General features: G+C 42.4%; 2 protein-coding genes across 3 annotated transcripts in view; both read right to left on the reverse strand.

Moving 5' to 3' along the window:
* Positions 1–897: 897 nt before the first annotated feature.
* gng4 (guanine nucleotide binding protein (G protein), gamma 4) lies at positions 898–15,879 on the reverse strand. The gene is made up of 3 exons (XM_085478143.1): positions 15,821–15,879; positions 14,451–14,556; positions 898–3,087 (listed from the first exon to the last, which is right to left on the reverse strand). Exons 2-3 carry the CDS (start codon positions 14,547–14,549, stop codon positions 2,959–2,961), a joined length of 228 nt encoding a protein of 75 aa, XP_085334269.1. The 5' UTR covers positions 14,550–14,556; positions 15,821–15,879; the 3' UTR covers positions 898–2,958.
* A 709-nt stretch (positions 15,880–16,588) lies between these two features.
* lyst (lysosomal trafficking regulator) overlaps positions 16,589–20,734 on the reverse strand; it is a 62,895-nt gene continuing 58,749 nt past the window's right edge. For both annotated transcript variants that reach the window (XM_085478144.1, XM_085478145.1), the window contains exons 50-54: positions 20,379–20,518; positions 20,179–20,276; positions 19,903–20,059; positions 18,855–18,926; positions 16,589–18,756 (exon numbers count right to left, since the gene is read on the reverse strand). In XM_085478144.1, coding sequence (XP_085334270.1) covers positions 18,618–18,756; positions 18,855–18,926; positions 19,903–20,059; positions 20,179–20,276; positions 20,379–20,518 — 606 coding nt within the window. In that variant the 3' untranslated portion in view covers positions 16,589–18,617. The remainder of the gene's footprint in view (positions 18,757–18,854; positions 18,927–19,902; positions 20,060–20,178; positions 20,277–20,378; positions 20,519–20,734) is intronic.

Here is a 20,734-nt window from a genome sequence, read left to right on the forward strand (position 1 = left end):
AACTTTAGAAACCAGAAGCGTATTCATGGAGGAGCCCATCATTCACTGTAAGATGCTGACTGAGAAACTTTGCCTCTCGCTGGGGTTTAAATGTGAAATAAATGTAGATAATCCACAGCACAGCTGGTCCCAAGCCTTAAAAAAAAAAACAGAAAGAAAAGAAAAACTATAACACTGACTACTTCTTAATTACATCCTAGCCCTTTGGGATCAACCGGGCGAAGAAAAAAAAAAAAAAAAAAAAAAAAAAATCAATAAGAGATACCAGTATTCACCTTCTCAGTGTCATTCATCAAAACTGTCAGTGCTGTGCATTAAATCATAACTGCTGTCTCTCATAATATCAACACGCAAGAGTTGATTTCCTTGTTTGTCCAAAGACCAATTCTGCCTCTGACCCGATCATCAGACCATGAAGTGCAGTGAAAAGTGGCTAAAAATAGAATAACCACTATCAACTAAATTAGGTGGAAAGTTGTAATTTTGGCCTATTCCCCCAGTGAGGATGTAAATGGATGCATGGATGGAGACATGAAGGAGCAACAGCAGACAACGTGAATGCCGATGTCAGCCGCGGATACCTCGAATCATAAAAATCGAGGCCGTTCTTCGTGCAAACTGTGCTGTCACCCAGCACATGTAATGCCCTCCCGCTTTAGATTTGCAGAATAGAAGGCAAACTGGCCAAGGCTGAACTGAATCGTAATCCTTTTCTTTTTTTAAAAAAAAACACAAGAGTGCATCCAGATGGCCCATGGTTCAGCTCAGCCACAGGAGGTCTCCAATACACACCGAAACACGATGTTCCTCTGCGAGACCCAGAATGATTTGCAGCATGTTGTCGGTGTGATCAGACAGATGCCAGAAAGAGAGAAAAATACTGAAGACACAGCACACTGTGGGTTGCCGTTTTCTTTTAATTCATTTGATCCGTCAAAGGATTTTTACAAAGTCTGCTATGTAAATGCTATTTATTCCCCCCCCCCAAAAAAAAAAAAACAATAATACCATTCATGAATACTGCTCCCGGACTCCAGGGAGATTATTATGTGCAGAGTAGCACCCAGAAAAGTCAATGAACAGGCAATATTTCATATAATAGTTCTGTTATAAATAGAAATAAATCCATGCAATATTCATCTCTAGCCGTCGTATTTCTTTTCAGATTTTGGCACCATCCTTGAGATGAGGTCAGCGAGAGTGTCCTGAGGTCAGCTCAGGTTTTCAGATAGGAAATAAAGTCGATAATTATCCTGAAGACAATTGAGTCTGCGTTTGTTACGGTCCAGTATCAGAGACTGATTCCTAATGCAATGGCTATTCAAGTACCAAAAAGGAAGTCCCCACTCACCCTCCCCTTCGATGATAGAAACCTTGATGCAAAAAGCCTGAACCTCCAAATAAAAGAAAGAAAAGAAGAAAAAAGGGACCCCATTATGTAAACGACCCTCAGCGCTGTTTTTAAAAAATACTCACGATAGTATCAATAATTGCATGATTTATAAACGTTCTTTTTCTCTACGTATCATACAGGCTTAGGAGCACTGCACGTCATGTAGCTGTCAGTGCTGTGCAACAGATATTCGTTAATACTACTGATAACAATATTAATAACGATCAGAACAAGTCATCATAAAAATCAGCAAATGCTATTCAACTACCATGTAAAGGAAATGTTTCGACAGTGTGCTTTTTTTCTTCCAAAAGAGAAAAAACCCAGAACAGAAAAAGAAAAGGCTCCGGGAAGCACAGTGTGAAGATCACACCGCTCCCACAGAAGTTGGCACCGTAACATACTGTACACTCGAAGAGACTGACGGTCCCTCGGAAACAGAGGAGGCTGTCAAAAAGGAGCAGAGAAACATGCAGGCCTCCAGTTTGGTATTAATGTCAAAGGCCTCGCCATTCACTCTAGGACAGGCAAAAAGGAAGAAGAAAAGGAAAAGAATCAGGCTCAGGAAACATGCCCAGAAATTAAGAGACTGCTGAAGGGAACAAGATGTCCTGCAAAAAAATAAAATAATAATGATATTTTATATCTATTCCTGCAGAGAGCTGCAGGATTAACTGATGCTTTTTCAGATTCGAAAGAAAAGAGCAAATCAAACCGAGAAGCAAAGTTAGAATGCATTAGAGTGGGCAGAAGGTGGCAGATTCATAAATAATTCTTGACTTAAGGGCTTGTTTGCACAGTGATAACCCCGAAGAACTCATCTGGCTGTTGAAACATTAGCTCTGCACCTTTCAAAAAAAACAGTCCACTCATTTCTTTGCAGCAGAACGCGACGTGCGGCCGCCTCATTCTTACTGAGAGTGCAGCGGAAATTATTCACTGTGAGATACGGTTTCCGTTTCTGGGCTTTAATCTGAATCAGATTGTGCTAAAGCGAGTGGGTTAATTGTCGATGCTGAAACTGAAACCACTGCTGAGGGAAGTCGTCGAATTTTTAGTGGTGCTTTAAGTGTTGCTACTAATAGTTACATCTGTGCATTGAGAGCCATTTAAAAAAAAACGAAAAAAAAAAAAACACTAACACAAGTCATGATTGAGTTTATACAAAGACCTACACATTTTTATTCAGAAAGAAAAAGGGGAAATAAATGTTTTTTAAAAAAAGTCAAACACTGGGCAAAGTTGTTTCCTGAGGCAAGTTCAAATCTAGCACAGAAAAAGAAAAAACCAAAACATCTCTCATCTCTTTGAGCACTAAGCAAGGCTGTTTCTCTAATAACAAAGCAATAACAAACCTATTTAACAAGACATTATACGCCCACTGGGTTGCCAGTTTGGTAGCTGACTCCCCCAAAACCTTCAGCCACCAGGGGCAGAGCTGACCAACAACAGAGTGTCCCCGCCTTGGCAAAACTCAGCTCAATGCCTATGGCCAGTAGCTTCAGGTGTGGTGAAGACAGAGAAGCCAGGCAACGCCATGCCTGCACAGCTCTACCAGCAGCTCATCAGAGGATGGTGCAGAAGAACTTCTTCTCCCGGAAGGGGTTCTCGGAGGCGGGCACGGGCACGATGAGGGGGTCCTCGCGTATGTGCGCCTCGCAGTATGCCATCAGGTCTGCGGCGGCTTTGGATACCTGTAATATTCAGAAGAAATTTTTTGATCAGACATTTCAGATTTATTCTTTAAGCTGTGTGATGATGTTTCAAGGCCGTTTTTTGGGGGTGCTACCAGAAACACGCAGTCCTGCATTTCAGATTTTCAATCAATGTTCATGTTGTTAAAGTTGCTTCCAGTGTTCTCTTACTAAAGTTCAGTAGTCATGGCTTCAAAGTTCAAACTCATCCTGGGGCCATAGCTGCATCTCATTTCTGATCTCTGCACTTTAGCTGCAAAGCAGCATAAAGGACCCCCAGAAAATAGCGAATAACATCGTATTACACAATTTATACCAGATGATTAGTTTTTCCCCAGAATCAATTAAATGCTGGCTTTCTTTGTATCTTTGTTAAGAGATAAGACAAAGATCGGTTGTGAGAAGCTTCCCTAGTTGGTGCTTAAAAGCTAAAGAGGTTGAAACGGTCACTGCAGCTCATGAAATTCATGCATTTTGCAACTATAATAGTAATGCTGGAGAATTATGTTTTTATTCATTTTTAATGGGAAACACTGGTTTGCTCTTCAGACCCCACTGCGTTAGTGTCTTCTGTCAGACTCCTCTTTCTCATCCCCCACACAGAAACATGTTCCCTTACATAGGAAAATAAAGTTGTGGCAGTATGCAGATAGCACGTTTCATGTTGCCAACAGTAATGCTTCGCACAAACTTTTTTTGCGCAGGGTAAAAACATTTTAGTGCAAATATTAGTGGACGAGGCCCAAACGTCTTTTCTTGAGAGCAAGGTGAATAAGCTCACACATCTCTGCAGCTCACCATTTATTCATTCTCAGAGCAGATGTTTCTGAAGTTAAACTCACACCAGATGAGACCTGGGCAAATTGCTGTAAGGCTCTTTCAACTTGCATATTGCCGATGTTCCCGATTTGTCAGCGCCTGTAGCGACTGCACCGATGACCGTTACCCGAGCCTCAGGAACCAGGGCGAGAAAGCTCGTCGAGGTAACTCACGGGTCTTAAGGTGGGACTTCAACAAGCATAGCACGAAGCATGTGACATCTTCCAAGGCAAATGAAAAGAAAAAAAAAAAAAAAAAAAAGTCGAACGGTGACCATAAATTTTATAGTACAGTCAGACTGTATGTGAATGCAGGTTTTCAACTGGGAATTGAGTGGGAGGTTACGGGAGGGGAGGCAGCAAATGGAGAGCAGAGGAGCAGCTGCATCAGAGGGCTGGCGAGGGCTCAGGGATCTATGTGGAGGACAGAGCCATCTGATCTCCTGCCTGCCACTTCACCTCACCCACTGCTGCTCTCACAAGAGAATAGCACAGCTTTGGTCCTCAGCATGGATTGTTACATTACCGTTTCGACCATCTTGCAGCCTGAAATGGAGCCGTTTCAACTCAAAATCCCACAAAAAGAGAAGAAATGGCAGAAAACCAGGATGTGTTATTCAGTTTCTTAATTTCAACATCCCTACCAAGCACTTAGATATGGGTGTCCTTGTGGCTATTTAAAAAAAAAAAAAAAAAAAAAATCTATTAAACATGTTCTCTTCCCTCTCTCCCCACAAACAGCCTTTACTGCCTGCTTTGCTTTCACATCAGGCAACCACAACAATTTGACAATACGCTCACAGGTCACACAGTCTGGCAAACACTGAGGTACATCATGCTGTGCCAGTAAATCGGAAGACAAGAATAAAAGTCTGTAGCCATCTCAACAACTCAGTTTTGAGCCAAACGCTAATGTCAGCGAGCCGACTTTAAGAAGCTTTATCGTGTTTACAGTATCAACCATATTTACCATATTAGCATTATGCTGTTTGCTAAATGCCACAAAAAACAAACAGTCCAGGCGATATTATCCATTAAATGAAATATTGGCCACATTAAAAAATGTGACATTATTAAAAGGTCAGGGATCACCAGTGTCCCCACAGACCATCCTGAAAGGAGCAGTGAAGCCTTTGATTTTGTTCCACATGGTTGGACTGCTGAGAGGAATGGCAGACTCTCTAATCGTAATTCATTCTCACTGGAAAGTTAGCTTTTGCCCAAATTTTTAAAACCCAAGAACAGTTTAGATATACTCATGGCCACTTTATTAGGTACATCTGCTCATTAATGCAAAAATAATTTCTAATCAGCCAAATGCATGATGGTAGCTCGGTGTAGCTTGACACGTCATCATGCTCAAACTGAGCAGAGTGAGGGAGAAAGGCGATTTAAAGGATTTTCAAGGTTGAGCATTTCAGAAACTGGTGATTTACTGAGATGGTCACCATTTGGGGTTTACAGAGAATGGTCTAAAGGACAAAATACTGAGTGAGCAGCAGTTCTCTGAGTGAAAATGCCTTGTTGATGTCAGAGGGGAATAACCAAACTTGATTTGAGATTATAGGAAGGCAACACGAAGTCAAATCACCACTTGTTGCAACCAAGCTGTGCAGAAGAGCATCTCTGAATGCACAACCCGTCACAACTTGGAGCAGATGGGCTACAGCAGCGGAAGACCACACCGAGGACAACAGAAGACTGGATGATGTTTGGTCTCATGAGTCGATTTTTGCTGCAACACTCACATGGAAGGGCAGCATATGGTTTAAACACGAGAGCATAGACAAATCCTACCTTGTATCAATGCTTCAGGGGTGCTGGCAGTGTAATGGTGCAGGGAATATTTTCTTGGCACACTTAGTACCAACTGTGTATCATTTTAAGACCCCATCATATCGTATTTTTACTGAATGTCCATCCTTTTATGACCACGGTGCACAGATCTCTTGATGACCGCTTACAGTACGGTGTTGTTGCACGTCAAGGTGCTCAAATCTGTCTCAGACTGATTTCTTAAACATGACGGTGACTTCACTGTACTCAAATGGCCTCCAGTGTCACCAAACCCGTTTTTGCATGCAACTGAACAGGAGATTGTTAGCAACTGTACTGCATTCATGTCAGCATCGACCAAAACATGAGGAATGTTTAAAGCACCTTCTTGATGCCATTAAAAAGGCAAAACTGTGCTCTAACCCAGTACAAGCAAAGTGTAACTATAGAAGATGGACAGCGAGTGCATCTCTCATTTTGAACTACTTTTAAAAACGACCCCATGAAAGTACGACATCCTGTTCAAACTACAAATGCACAGCGGAGTCATTTTCCCCCACTGCTGCTTTCATTTCCATTGAGCACCTCTTTCAGCAAAATCCAACCCAAAGTTAAGTTTAGTTATAAGCTGTGCAATGCATGAAACTTAAAAAGGAAAGCCAAGCATACTGACACAGCAGTGTTACCACGCATGGCTACCTCTCTGCATCATTCTGTCAGCTTTCTGCTCCAGCCACGGTACTGTCGCCACCTTCTTCCAGCTAATGCGTTTCTATTATTTATGTCTGCACCTACATCATGGATCCCCTTTTGCAGTTCCTCTGTTGCTGATAAAAGCTGTTAAGTCACCTAATACTCAATACACCACACGGTGATATTTCAGAACAGAGGTGTCTGTGCTGAAACTAAAAAAAAAAGACTCAACGCCACACTTTAGTTGGCAGAATTGTAACACTGCATTCATGAGAGGATCAATCGTCATCAGTGACTGTACGCTTACAGACCCACCAGTGATCTGAATATTTGGAATAATGTGACTAATGCGTTGATTAACAGAGAACTTTAATTAGCTGAAATAAAAATTAGTCGCTCAGACACAATGTACCCCAAATGGCTACCTAAAAACTAAAAAAAAAAAAAAAAAGACCAAACTCAGGCACTAAGAGAATCCAAACTCGCATGAAGTGTGAACACTAACAAAGCAAACAGTTTAATTATTTTCATAATCAAAGTAAATGCAGTCATTATATTATTATGCAACTGCAGCCAAATGCTCCTGCTCTGAACAGGAGGCTCACAGGACAGAGAGTGGTACTGCTCAGTGTGTGTCGTCAGGCCCAGACTGATTGTAATTACACCGCAGCCCCATGATGGAAGGAGAGTCCTCCTAATTAGCACAGATCACATTCCTTTGGCTGATTGAGCAATTAATGAGAGTGTGGTGATCCCTCAATCAGCAGCACAGAGACCGCTCTTGTCACACTCTCCCTCGTCAGATCCCTTAATTAAATTTAAGGGATCGCCAGGCGTGGCCAAGTCTCCTTTTCCCTCTGCTTTTACATCCATGCACATTCGAGTTCTTTTATGAAGTATTATTTGGATCGCCACATCTGATGCACTATGCGGTTATTAAATACTGGCAGCTGTCTCGCTTTCGTTGAGCAACCGCCGAGAAAATGATACAGATGTGAATCATGCTGCAACTGAAGCTGCTGTTTTGCAGAGCAACAAGATCCCCCCCCCCCCCCCTTAATTTGGAAATTTAAACAAAGCTTAAAATATGTTGCCTGAAAATGTCTGAACACCATTACAGCTAAGCTAACGCTTCATATAAAAAGAGGAAAAAAAGCAGATGATCCTCAATACTTAACATCAGTGTAACAACACCTGCATGAAAACCAAAGTTAGGAGGATTTGGCTAAAGAATAGAGTTGTTATTAAAGCAGTTTTTTCTATAAAATCCTAAATTGACAGTAAAACTTTAATTCTCATCTTAAGACAAGAGACTCATTATATATTGCAATAAACCATTTATAACTCCATGCTGCTGAAATGCGTGTAGAGACGTGGGTCACAAGACAATAATTTATGAATCAAACAATATTTTTTCAGCTGCCTTGCTGTCGTTCTGGCACCATCCTGTGAATCCACTCGAGAACTGGCTGCAGGCCTGAACATAATGTGCAAAAAAAAAAAAAAAAAAAACAAGGAAACTGTCCATTTTTCTGATGCTGGGTTTTCTTTCTGCATAGACAGTCTGATAAGACTGCCATCCAAAACCTGAAAGTTCTTCTACGCGGTTGCATACGGGGGAGGAAACCTCGCGTTTTGATTCGGGAACACTGATGCTCTACGTCAGAATGGCTACTTACAGTCATGTGAGGGGACACACCTACCTACACTCATGATTCAGTAGCTTTAAAACCACCTTTGGCAGCAATAAATTGGACTATCAATCTCTCACATCTTGTGAAGAAATTTTGGACCACTCTTTCTAAATTTGTAGAGTTTGAACAAATTTAGAATGGTTTTAGAGCCTAAATCTCCCAAAAAACATTGATTTCTTGGCATTATCCTATAGATGCTGGAGAATTTGGATTTTTATTTTCCCATCCACTGCAGTGAGTTTCCCCATCTCAGGTTGGCAGATCACGTGCCGTTTTGTCCTTCCTCATTTCCTTCTAGTCTTAGTTTTTCAATCATCTCTGCTTCACTCTAAGGTAAAGATGTCTCCTTACATAGAGTACTTACTAGTCAGTGCGCCATTATTCTTACAAGTTTGCAAACTTAAGTTGTGCTGCATGATCTTCTGACAACTCTTCCAAAGAAGTCAGACTTGTTCAGTCATTTTCTAAATGTACTCATGAACTTTAACATGCTAACTGATGCCTGCAGAGAGGAAGCTCTTGGCTGTCAGAGCACTGCACCGTCTGACCTTTGGGGTGAAACTGCTGGGACGTCTGCTCCCGGGACAGATTGCGTTAACACACCTGAATGCTCCAGACACGCAAACTGCCAAAACGGCTGCGTTCATAGAGGTGCTCACACCTGCTGATGATCAGTTAATGAAGTGCATTTGATTGTCAGCATCCTGGCTGAGCGGCTCGGTGCCTGTGGAAGCAGTGCGAGGATACTGCATGGAGTCCTGTTAAAAACACTTTTCACAGACTCCACAATGATCTCACAAAAAGTAGCCAAAGTGCATCAGATTTATTAATATAATAAAGATATTGCTATTAACAGGCTTCAAAACCAGAGGAAGAATTGCTCTTTAATAATGGGTTTGAACTCAATCTGCTGGTTTGTGTTGAAAAATTAAAAAAAAAATTCAACATTTTCAGCAATTTTCCAATGAAAATTTGGCATTTTAGAGTTTGTATTGTCTACAAAAATGCTGCAGTCCCATTGCACACATGCTGTGTTAAAAACCAAGTAATGGTTTTGCTGTTCGGTACACTTAATATCTTTAAAACGCATGAGGTCTTATTTTGATGAGCTACCTGAAAGAAGCCCAAATTGATACCTAATCTTCTTAAAACTGATTGCAGTTTCGGGCGGATCACTTTACTTTTTAAGACTATGAGGTTTGCTTGTAAGCAGCCTTTGTGCTGTGCCGAGCAGGAATGAAGGTGTTTGGCCGGCTTCCATGCTTAGCTATATTGCTGAGTGAACAGCCTCTGATCTGCAGGGCAATCATTCCCCAAACACACGAGGAGCCTACTGAATGAGATGACATTAAGTTGCATAAGAAGTCATTCATAAAAGAAAGTGTTCAGAATTGCCCCAACATGCCAGATACATGAACAGAAAACAGGAAGTAAACATACCGAGAAAATGATGCCTGGAATGGACGGAAGCACCAAACTGATGTCTAATTGCAGCAACAGCCTCGAGGTGATCGACCACAAAGAGTGCACAGGGAGCAAAAGTCAATATTTAACCAGGTGTTGTTTAATGAGGAAACAATACTGTTTCACAATAATGTGTGTGGTGGAGAAGTAATCCTGCAGCCACACTGACCTAAATTGGTGGAAAGTTACTGTCAGAGCTGGTTAGCAGCCACCATAGCCCACCTTTCCTACGGGTTCATCCCTCACATTTAACACGCTGGTCTGCTTGGAATTCCAAGCTGTGCACAGCAGAGGCGATGATAAGGTGAACCGAGACTTCGTGCAATGCCTGTCAGAAGACATCGGACTAAAGTTATTTAAAAAAAAAAAAAAAAACCCACGTGCATTTTATTGGCATGTCACAGTCTGCTGTGGAAGTCAGTGGTGGGAAATGCAACGGTTGTAGTTTGAGGGTTTATGTGACAGGGAACTAGGCCAAATCTGATAATGTTGACTCAAGCGATATCACTAAGGCTCAGAAAAATGTGAGGATGCAGATTGGGGGAGTTAAAAAGAAGTGATCCCACTTAGCGGATCAGACAGCAGTGGTCGGAGACTACAGCACAACCAGAATTATTGTGCAATGAACTTGCAGTCTCTTTGCCTTTGAAATGGCCGCTTCAAAGATTGAGACCTGATTTTGAGAACTCATGTGATCAACTTTGGTCCTCAATTTGGCATTGAAACACCAATAAGGCAGAGTCCATCTGCCATCAGTTTACAGCTTAATGTAATCATGCTGGCTATTTAATCTAATTTAAATAGTACCATATCACAGCTGTCACTTCAAGGTGCTTTTAAGTAGATCCCCTAAAATAATACAGAAATCCCAACAGTCAGAGGAGCCCTAATGAGCAAGTTCTTGGCGACAGTGAGAAGGAAAAACTCTCTTTTAACAGGAAGAAACCTCGAGCAGAACCAGGCTCAGAGAGGTGCAGCCATCTGCTGTGACCGGCTGGGGGTGAAATTACAATAAGTTTGAAATTCTTCCACATAGTGTGACATGGTTGCTGCAGGAATGCAATTTAACTACAAAATGACAAAGTGGCTTGGCAACTTTGCTTTTCATGTGAGAGAAACAAGAATAGAACCAGTTGAGTCGAGTCTCCTGCTGCAAGAAGTCATCACAGATGAGTTGAGCCCATCAGCATAGATCTCAGAGTGATTAAGATGTGCTGGAAATCTGTCCGCGCTTTTAAATTAGAGGGCAGTTACTTGTAGAACGTCGCTAATTTGAGTGATTGCAGTCAGAGCCAGAAATCAAGAACTCAAACCTCACTAACAAACACCAAACATCATCAAACGTCAATTACTTGCCAACTAGCTAGCGCTGACGAACGTTCCCTCCCTTCTAATTGCTATAAATTGGTTGTTGATCCCTTCCACTACATAACCAAGATTGTGTTTAAAATGCATTTAACAGGTTAAAATAAAGAGGTAGTTTAGGGTCATTTATTTTTCCCCTCCCCACATATGCAACTGACACACGCAATCCACAACCATGTCCATGAACGTCAGAGTAGGGCTGCTCAATTAATCGAATTTTAATCATGATTACGATCTGGAATTTCAACGATCATTAAAAATGACTGAGCCGATTATTAGCCCCTCCCTCATTTATCCGCGACACCTTAAAGGCCGGTCCGTGAAAATATTGTCAGGCATAAACCGGTCCGTGGCGCAAAAAAGGTTGGAGACCAGCTAAGCAGAAGTTATTTGGAGAGGAGAGTGACTGCCGTTGGTTGAAAAGAGGTTAAAAAAAAAAAAACTTCAGTGGTGTTGCACACTATTTTATATTATTTTTTAAAGTCATTGTTAACCCTTTAAAGCCGGTCAGAGCAGCACGCTCAGTTTTGTGTAACTATTTTTAAATCCCTGAAGAACCCTGAGCCCTGTAAGCTAGCACAATAATTTTTTTTTGCATATGAAACCGGAGGAGTTGTACTTACATCTTATGACATCAGCTTGTCCTCGGTCACGGTTTCCTTCCACATAAAGCTTTGCAAAAATTGCATAAAAAGCGCTTGCAGGAACAAAAACATAATATTCCAGAAACAGGCTTTGCCGATCCGATCAGCTGTTCCTAACACTTCCCACAGTGAAACAGACGTCAGTGCGAATTATCGCGCATGTCCGCCATTTCCTGCCCAAAACCAGAAGTGACGTCATTTTCGCGGAAAATATAGTTTTTTTTACTTGTAGGCCTTAAAAGCCTATACTGGTGTTTTATAAGTCATGTTTGACTTTTCTGAATAGTTGCTGGGATGCTTAGAACTCGAATTGCACTGCTGGAAATAGTTTATTTTGATGCACCTGCTGTTTTCTTTGCAAATTTGCATCATAGGATTGTTTTTTCGTTTTTCCTGCAGTATATAAAAATTTGTGTATCTCCAAAATAAAACTATAAAGACACTCAAAATAAATTTCGTGTGGTGGGAAACTATTTTTTGCAACTTTTTTGTATTTAAAGTTTTGAGGGATAAACCTCTTAAATTTCTCCAAGTAGAAATATATGTAAAAAACAAAACAAAAATGATTTAATTTTTTTGTAGTTTATTGCACTTTTTTGCAATTAATGTAGTTACTATGGACTTAATGCATACATATTATTAAAATATGGGCTATAATAGTTGTATAGCAACTTGAAATGCTCCCACAAATGGCACTACAACATGTAAAAAAAATAAAATAATATAAGCTCTGGCGGACTTGGTTCTATAGTAGGTCGTAAGGGTTAAATAAATATCGTCAAATAATCAAGATCTCAATTTCAGTGAAAATAATCGTGATTATCATTTTTGCCATAATCGAGCAGCCCTACGTCAGAGGTACTCCTTCAGAACATCAAGAGGCCCTGCTGATGTCATAGTGACCACAGTTACCTTTTATATACACAATCTATAGAAGTGCCCAACATTCCTCATTCAACTTTACACAATCCAGGGACTCAAAATAACAAATATGCAAGTTTGTAATTACACTGAACTGTCACCGAGTCGAGTTGCAAGGTGGGAAAAAGTGCGCCAAGCATCCATCACGAGTCTGGCAAAAATGCCAGCACTGCAATACTCAAAACTGTGGCGCGCTTCTCTAAAGAAAAGAAATCCAAGAAAGACGAGGGAAGATAATAGCAGTGATTTACTCCAACTGGACCAGGCCATCTAATAAATGGGTTAAAGCTTTTATAATGGACTGAGACAAAGAGTGCACAGTAATAGCGGACCCAGGATTCAACACATGGATGTTATCTTGAATGTTTTATGAGTGCAGAGTTATTACACTGTGCTTCTAAATCAAGAAAACATAATAGGCTGGAGTAACAGAAAAGTGGACCATGTCACAGGGATGAAGGTTTAAACAGGACTAGTGATACATTGTTTCCATGCCTATGTACAGCGTGTGTCTTGGTCTCTAAATATACCTAAACCTGCCTAAAGAAATTTGTGGAAATACAGTCACACTGGCACCGCCTCCTCATGATGTGTCCCATTCTTCAACCAGCATTTGTCATAAGTCAGTGTAATTGAACAGCACGCTCAAGTTGATCAAACAAGTATTCAGTGGGGTTGATGTCATTACTGCCGGCATGCCACACCATCCACTCCACTCCCAAATTCTGGATGGAGTCTCTGATTTGCAGGGGCAAGCACAAGCAGGATCTGGACTCATGGTTGAACATGGTGTTCCTCCACATGTTCAGGTTCCAGTGCACGTATTGGTGACACCAGTGCAAACATGCCTGATGGTGAAGGGCTCGGGACAGGCCGCCACAAAACCGGAGATTGCATGGAGCCTGTTCTAGATCATCTGGGTAGAGAGCCGTTGTCATCCTGCAAATCTGTAGAAGACTGCTAACAGTTCTTAAGTGCTGACAAGGGAGGAAAACAGTCTTCTTGGGACGCCAACTTCACCGCCTTTCTCTGACATCCTCCATTATCGGAATCTTCGTCTTCAATTTGGAGATTGTACTAGAGCTCACTCCAAATAATGCTGCATCTTGGTTCTGCAGCTTGACGTTGTCCTACAGCGCAAGCACCAAATCAGTCAAACGTGGCATGTTTGGATTAGACACCAACTGACCGCTGCAGCAGGGTCCATTAGCTTGCCAAGTTGGCAAGTTTTTCATGGGCGGAACAAATGCACTTTCCTTCCAAGTGGTACCATTTAAGGAAAAATAAACAAGATTTCCAACTGTATAATATTTATTCCCAAGAGGCTTTTTGTTACAACAAAAAGAAATTGACCAAAGACAAATTTCCTTACTTTTTGTGCCAGGTTTATTTTGATCTACCTCAATACGTCTGACAGCAAGCCAATTCAACCCCACTGTGGAAATGAGGATTCATTTAAAAATTAAATAAATAACGTTCAAACAGCTGGGCACTGTAGTGTTTACCAACGGTGATTCAAACAGGAGTAATTAGTGCATTAATAAAGGATGCAGATTTAGTGCACGAGTGAGTATTTTAAACACGAGGAAAAACCAATGCAGTGTGGCTAATTGATGCATTTTTCCCAGTTTTTGGACGACGGCACCATCATCCCGGCCATTTCTTCTTTTAAACAGTGTTACTGTGTGCAAATATGAAGCCATGAGAGCCAAGCGTGATAATGTTGCCAATTGTAAGCCAGCAAAGTTAATTTTGTGCTTTATTCAGACAAAAATGAGCAAAAATGAAATGCTTGCTGAGAACTGTCACTCATCGAGACGCGCCTATTGAACTGCTCCAAAATCCCAGCCGATGTTAGAGGCACACAAAGCTTTCAGTTCCATGATAAGTGGAGGTACGGTTTTTGAGTAATTGCATACTTGGTAACAGAAGCGATGTGAAAATATTTGTTCACGTGCGCAGACAATAACAACAATAAAGCTTTGTACCTTTATCCTATCCATGCAGGCCTCCATCTTCAGTTGCTCCACAGCTTTCCTGGCTTGGGAGATGCTGGCCGTGCTGTTGTTGGCGATGCCGTCCTTCATGGTGCTCCTGTGACGCCAAACAGATGCGGGGGGGGGGGGGGGGGGAGAGACTCAGTGAACGTGACATTAAATCAGCACCCCCCCTGGCGACAGCTCTACCCTGATGGAGCAGCTACTCTACTACAACCTCACCCCCACCCGTTCCTTTTTACACAGTGAAACTTGGAAGGACCCATTTTGTTTGTCCATTTGTTATCTGAAGAAGCTGCTCTGTGGGCATCAGCTGGACAGCGGTTTGTCATTTTTCAGCCAGCGCTCATGCATGATTGCTTTTCTTCCTTTGTCACGTTATTATTTAGACCAACTGGCGGGGGGGGGGGAGGTTAGCAAGGAGTGGAGGGCTGGGAGGGATTAAGAGAGAGAGAGAGACACACACACACACACACACCCCTAGTATTTTGCTCAAGTGCTCTTCAGCAGGAGTTTATGCTGGTACACCTAGAAAAGCAAAGCACCTGCAGCTTCTCCCCAGTTCCTCCCAGGATCTGCAGATCTTTCCACTGCTGGCCTTCCTCCTCTCAACTTTCACCTCAAGAGTACATCAGCTGCAGCTCTGCAGATCAATTCTCGCAATCACTACATCTTACCCCCATTTTAGCCTCCTTGAGCCACCCCCACCCACCCACTCACCACTGAAATGTCCCAGTTTGGCAGCCACGGCAAAGATGTGCCCACAGATGTGTTTTCTAATAATTTGCCTTAAGAAATGAAGCATTTCACTGGAGGTGAGGGGTTGCTGAATCAATCCCCCTTTCTATGATAATATGCATTATTATTATTGCGCATCTATTCTTTGTTAAAAATCACACAAAAAATGTATTTATCTTAAAGCAGACTGTCGAAGAAGACAAATTCTTCTGCCATCCCTCCAGCCTCCACAGCTCTACGGCCAATTTATAGCTTTTAAATCACACCCTCGTAGGAAGCCATCGGGCCTTCTCCGTTTAGGTTTGCTTTGGATGCATCCATCCTGAGGGTTGCTCGGCTGTATTCGCCCCTGTGCAGTTTTATCCAAATGCAACGATGCTGCTAATTGCTGATGCAGATCTGTGAAAACGCGTGCGACTATTTATTTCTAAGAGGAGATTAATCTGTGGACACACAGCGAGCTGCGGCCCTGGTTAGAGCAGAAAACAGCAAACCATGCATCATGTGTGGGGTGGGGGGGAAGGAGCAGCAATGATTTTTGCACTGATGATAAACATTTTGAAATAAATCCCTGCATTGGTCGGATACGCGCTCATTAATGTAGCCTGCAGCCGCCGACCTACCTGAAATGTGCCAGTGGTTTTCCAATTTGGGAGAATTCCGGGTTGACTCCACCCAACACACACAGACACACACACGCGCGCACACACAAAGATCTGTCAAATATGAAACGATAAGAGGAAATCCCAGCCTCGCTTCGGTCTGGACTGAACCCGAGGAGCCAAAAATCTCGGCGTCTTTAAATGTCGCCTCGGCGGCTCGCTCAGTGCGTATTCCGTGTAGGAAGATGAGCTCCAAGCGGTGAGGTCTTGGTGAGCACCACGGCTGGACTTGGAGAGATGTTACGCAGCAGCAGCAGGGGGGGAAACCTCTGTATGACGATCAGATACAGGCTGTGGGGCGGGGAGCACTCGATCAGTGGACCAGCAGCAGCAGGGAGCCGGGATGAGCTTCAGCTGTCCAGAGTGGCCGTAAACGCACCGACGCTGCCTGTTAGTCAAATTAGGAGCGGCTGATTCTAATTAGCTTGATTGCTGCAAAAGGCAGCGCAGGTCTGCAGGCTTTCCCCGTATCGTTTATTATTTTATTATCTATCAGCTTTGACATCACCGTGTCCCCCTGATGGCCTCACCCTTAACGACTGCACGCGCTCTTAAGCGTGGCTTGCATCCTGATAACTTTTAACATTTTAATTTGTTTTTCCTGTTCGTGCTTCCGATCTGATTTGTGCAGTACGACACGAGTTTCTGCTTACATTATGTCCCTGAACGCAACCCCTCCCCCAACACACGCACACAAAGAAATGGACACAATCAACACGACGATAATATTTCTTCAAATATTTATAGATTTTTATATATTTATAATATGCTTATCACTTGGTTCATTCAAACACGTACACGCATACAAACAAAACTAAACATTAGGAACCTTCAAGATGCCAAAAATGCAAAGGAAAAAAACTGAAAACTAGCAGGAGGGGCCAAAATACAACTTAAGCAACCTAAAACGATGATCTTAAATTATGCATAGCTTTAAGTCATTAACAGAAATATAATATTTCCTTCCGTCAGAAAATCTGTCACATTTTCTACCTTTTACATTAAAAAAACAAAACAAACAAAAAATACATACAAACACACATTTGGGTTGAGAGGTTGTGGTTCACATAAAGTTTTTCATACATTTCATAGAGAAAATCAGTAAACAAACACAGTAACATCATGTCCACGTAGGATCAGGAAGAAAAATAAATCAGGTCGAAGCGAAAAGGAATGAGTTAACAAGAAATAATCCCTTTCTCAAGTAAGTGTAAGACATTAGTCGTCACCGGGTGCTGCAGTCACCACAAAAGGGAATAAAAACTAATTGTTTCACAGCTGTCTTAGAAAAAGAAACGAAATGCACCCTGGTTTCTTCCCACATGAAACAAGGTACCAAAAACATGACCTATTGCATGTCTGTGTCTGATATTGCTTTCTGGATTTGATTTATTAGTGGAATTAAATCAAGCTCAGTTTGTGTTAAGGCCACAGATCATTGGCTCTACTTAAACTGAAGTAGCTGAGGGGGGAAAAAAAAGTGCTTCTGATTCTCGTTTAAGAAACCGTGAAGTGCAGTAACGTAAGTGGGAATGTAAAGAAAGGCTACATGGATCCTGGAGTGGGTTAAGAAAAAGAAACAGCTGCTCGGCCGTTTCCCAGACCGATGTGTGTAGTGTATATGATATCAGCCGACGCGACGCTCTTTACTAAACCCTCCCACACCCACTGCACCCTTTTAGTAATGCTGCACAGGTGCTAAGTAAGTGTGGGAGATCAGTGAGGATCACGGAGCATTCAGGAAATCACTCTCTCCTCCGCCTTCTTCCTCCTCCGACTGCAAGCATCTAACAGTTTGTTAATTGCTTTCTCAAAAAAATAAATAAATCAGCCCTGTAAAGTAGTGAAAAGTGGTTCTTGTGCATTTAAGCGACGGGCAAGACAGAGATGAGCCTCCATGGTGTTTTTAAAGAGCAAATGGGCTGGTTTAACTAAGGGAAGCCTTAAAACAAGGAGCATTGCAGCAAATGTTACATCCACATTCACACAGTCAAGGGCAGCATCGTCCTAGCATGCAAAAGCAGGACAGAACAACAGGCACCCACAAGGTCCCCTCGGTCCGTCAACTGAGCTCAGACACAAAGTGAAGCAGGTCTGTGACTCTAGCGTTCAGATCTGAGTGGAGCAGACAGCGCGGCGGAGGGACGTCTCACTCCCGCAGAGCGGGACCTCTCCTGGCGACAGACGCGAGGAGGGGGCTCCCTTCCCTTGCAGCCACTGCAGCGTCAGCAGGACGCGTTCACTGAGCTGGGGCGGCGATCTGTCAGACCGCACGCTGCAGGAGACGTGAGCGATGTCGAGGTGAAACACGAGGGTCTTCACACTTTGAGTCTGGCTTTGTCCAGACCATAGCAGCTTACCAGGAAACGGCTAAATCAACACCAGCCAACAAAAACACATCAGCAGGAATTAAAGACTCGACAAATGAAACACTCTCAGAAATACATCTTGTATAAAGTGTCTGATGCAGCCTCAGCCAAATACTCAACCATTCCTGCAAGAGTCCATTTTAATGTATTTATAAATATATACTTATGTACATATAATACTATTTTAATAATCATTTCTTGATGCTGGGAGTGGCGGCGGTACAGTTTGCTCTGCTGGGGATGGCTTTATTTAAAAGTCAGGGAGGGTTCAGAGAGTTTGAGGACATGCTGACATGTCCTCCTCTCTGTCAGTGCAGACAAGAGGAGGAGGAGGAGGAGGGGAGGTCCTCTTGCTGAGAAGTGGACAGGCGCAAACATCACACAAACACTCATCCTGCAGCATAGCTGCTCAGGAAGGAGTAGAACATGGGCAGCTTCATGCGCTGCTGGTCCCGTCGACACCACGCCATCACCGTGCCCTCGCTGTTGGCCGTGTAGAGGTGGTGGCCATCACACGAGTACGTCAGGCTGAAGCAGACACGAGAGGAGACTGTTAGACTTAAAATGCTGACGAGCATACAGGCGTGGCATAAAAGTACAAAGAGAACAGCGCGCAGTAAACAAACCTGATGATGGGCTTGCTAGACTTGGGAAATGTGATCTCTCTCACTGGTTTCAAATCCCAGGTGCTCCATAACCTGAAAACATATCAGAGATTAAAAAAAATAAACAGTACAGGGAGCGGGATGTCAAACTCATTTTACATCGTGGGCCACATGCAAGCCCAGTGGGCCGGACAAGTGAAGCTCCTGTCAATCCAAAGACATTTAACTACACATTTAATTCATGGGATCTCTTAATATGAGAAAACCAGCAGTGCAGTTTCAACAGGACATCTGGGATTTTCTACATGACAGAAATTCTGCTGCAGTAAAACAAATCTGTCAGCACGACTCCTTGGGCTTAAATTATAAGAAATAAATGTGTAAAATTACAATGTTCTGGTAGCTCTTTGCTCAGACTGCACTCCAAGTATAAACGTTTTTGGTCATTCACAGACAATTTCCTATTTTATTCTCCTTTTTTAAAAAACTTCTGAGCTATTGTAAAATAAATAAATTCTATAGCAGAGAGTGAAAAACAGGAACTTTCTGTCATGCAATATTTACTTATTTACAGTTAGATCCATAAATACTTGGACAGACAACTTTATTCTAATTTTGGTTTGTAACATCACCACAATGATTTTTAAATGAAACAACTCAGATGAAGTTGAAGTGCAGACTTTCAGCTTTAATTCAGCGGGTTGAACAAAAAAATTGGATAAAAATGTGAAGAACTAAAGTATTTTGAACACAATCCCTTCATTTCAGGATCTCAAAAGTAATTGGACAAATTAAATAACTGAAAATACAATGTTCGTTCTTATAACTATATAAACTTCTATGACTATATTTAAAATATGTTTGAGTAAACATGTAAAAAACCAAGCTTGTGTCAGTGTCCATATTTATATGGACCTAACTGTATTAATTACTTTGGTGAGTGGCCATGGAGTGGATCTATATGAGAAGGAAAAGCTGAAGTCGAAAAAGTATTCCCTCCTCCAAAATTTCCAAAGCCGTCTAGTGGAACAGGACACAAACGTAACGGCAAAAGAAAAGTTTTGCCTACCTGACGACGCCATTCTCCAGCCCACCAGCGATGACGTTGACAGACACGCCCTCCGGCTGGTTGGAGAAAGCCAGAGAACAGATGATCTCTCTGCAGTGGACATGCCCAATCAGGTCCCCGTTCACCGTCCACAGGCGAAGGTCGCTGCCTCCTCCCTCTGGAAACAAAAGAAGAGGAGCCATAACTCACACCAAGGACCAGAAGACACTTCAATAACCAGAAGATGAGACGCGATAAACACTCTGGTTATAAAAGAAGACGCCCGCCCCCTCATACCTGAGTCACACACTGTTGCGATGTCCCCTGTGGTCTCGCTGGCAGACACAGCCATCACCGGGCTTTTGTGGCCTGTGAGACTCTGTACATAACAGAGTCTGGAAAACACAGAAGTACTCAGAAACCACACAAACACTGCATAATGCAGTTTCTTCTTCTTTAAAAAAGACAAAACATAAAAACCTTTCACACACACTGACCTGTTCAGGTCCCAGAGGATGCAGGTGCCATCATTGCTCACACTGATGAGGATGCTGTAAGGTTTGCAGACAAACAGGCTGGTGACTTCGCCCGTGTGCCCGTACAGGTGAACCTGAGATTCCACCTCCATCTCTGATGGCTGTGGAGGGAAATACATGTTAGAGACCACACACAGAAGAAATACAGATCTAAATGTATCTGTGACTCTTATATATTGTGTCTTGCTTTTTCCTAAAAATCTCCATTAATTAAAGTCAAATTGCCTCTCGGTAGTTGCTGGAAGTCCAGAAAAATGGCAAATCCACATGTCTACTGGTGGGGACTGACAAGGTCTGAAAGCTTCTCTGATGACTGA

This window comes from Copadichromis virginalis, linkage group LG13, assembly GCF_057382275.1.
Source record: "Copadichromis virginalis isolate Kocher_CV1m ecotype Utaka linkage group LG13, C_Virginalis_male_GT1.1, whole genome shotgun sequence".
Classification (NCBI taxonomy): Eukaryota; Metazoa; Chordata; class Actinopteri; order Cichliformes; family Cichlidae; genus Copadichromis; species Copadichromis virginalis.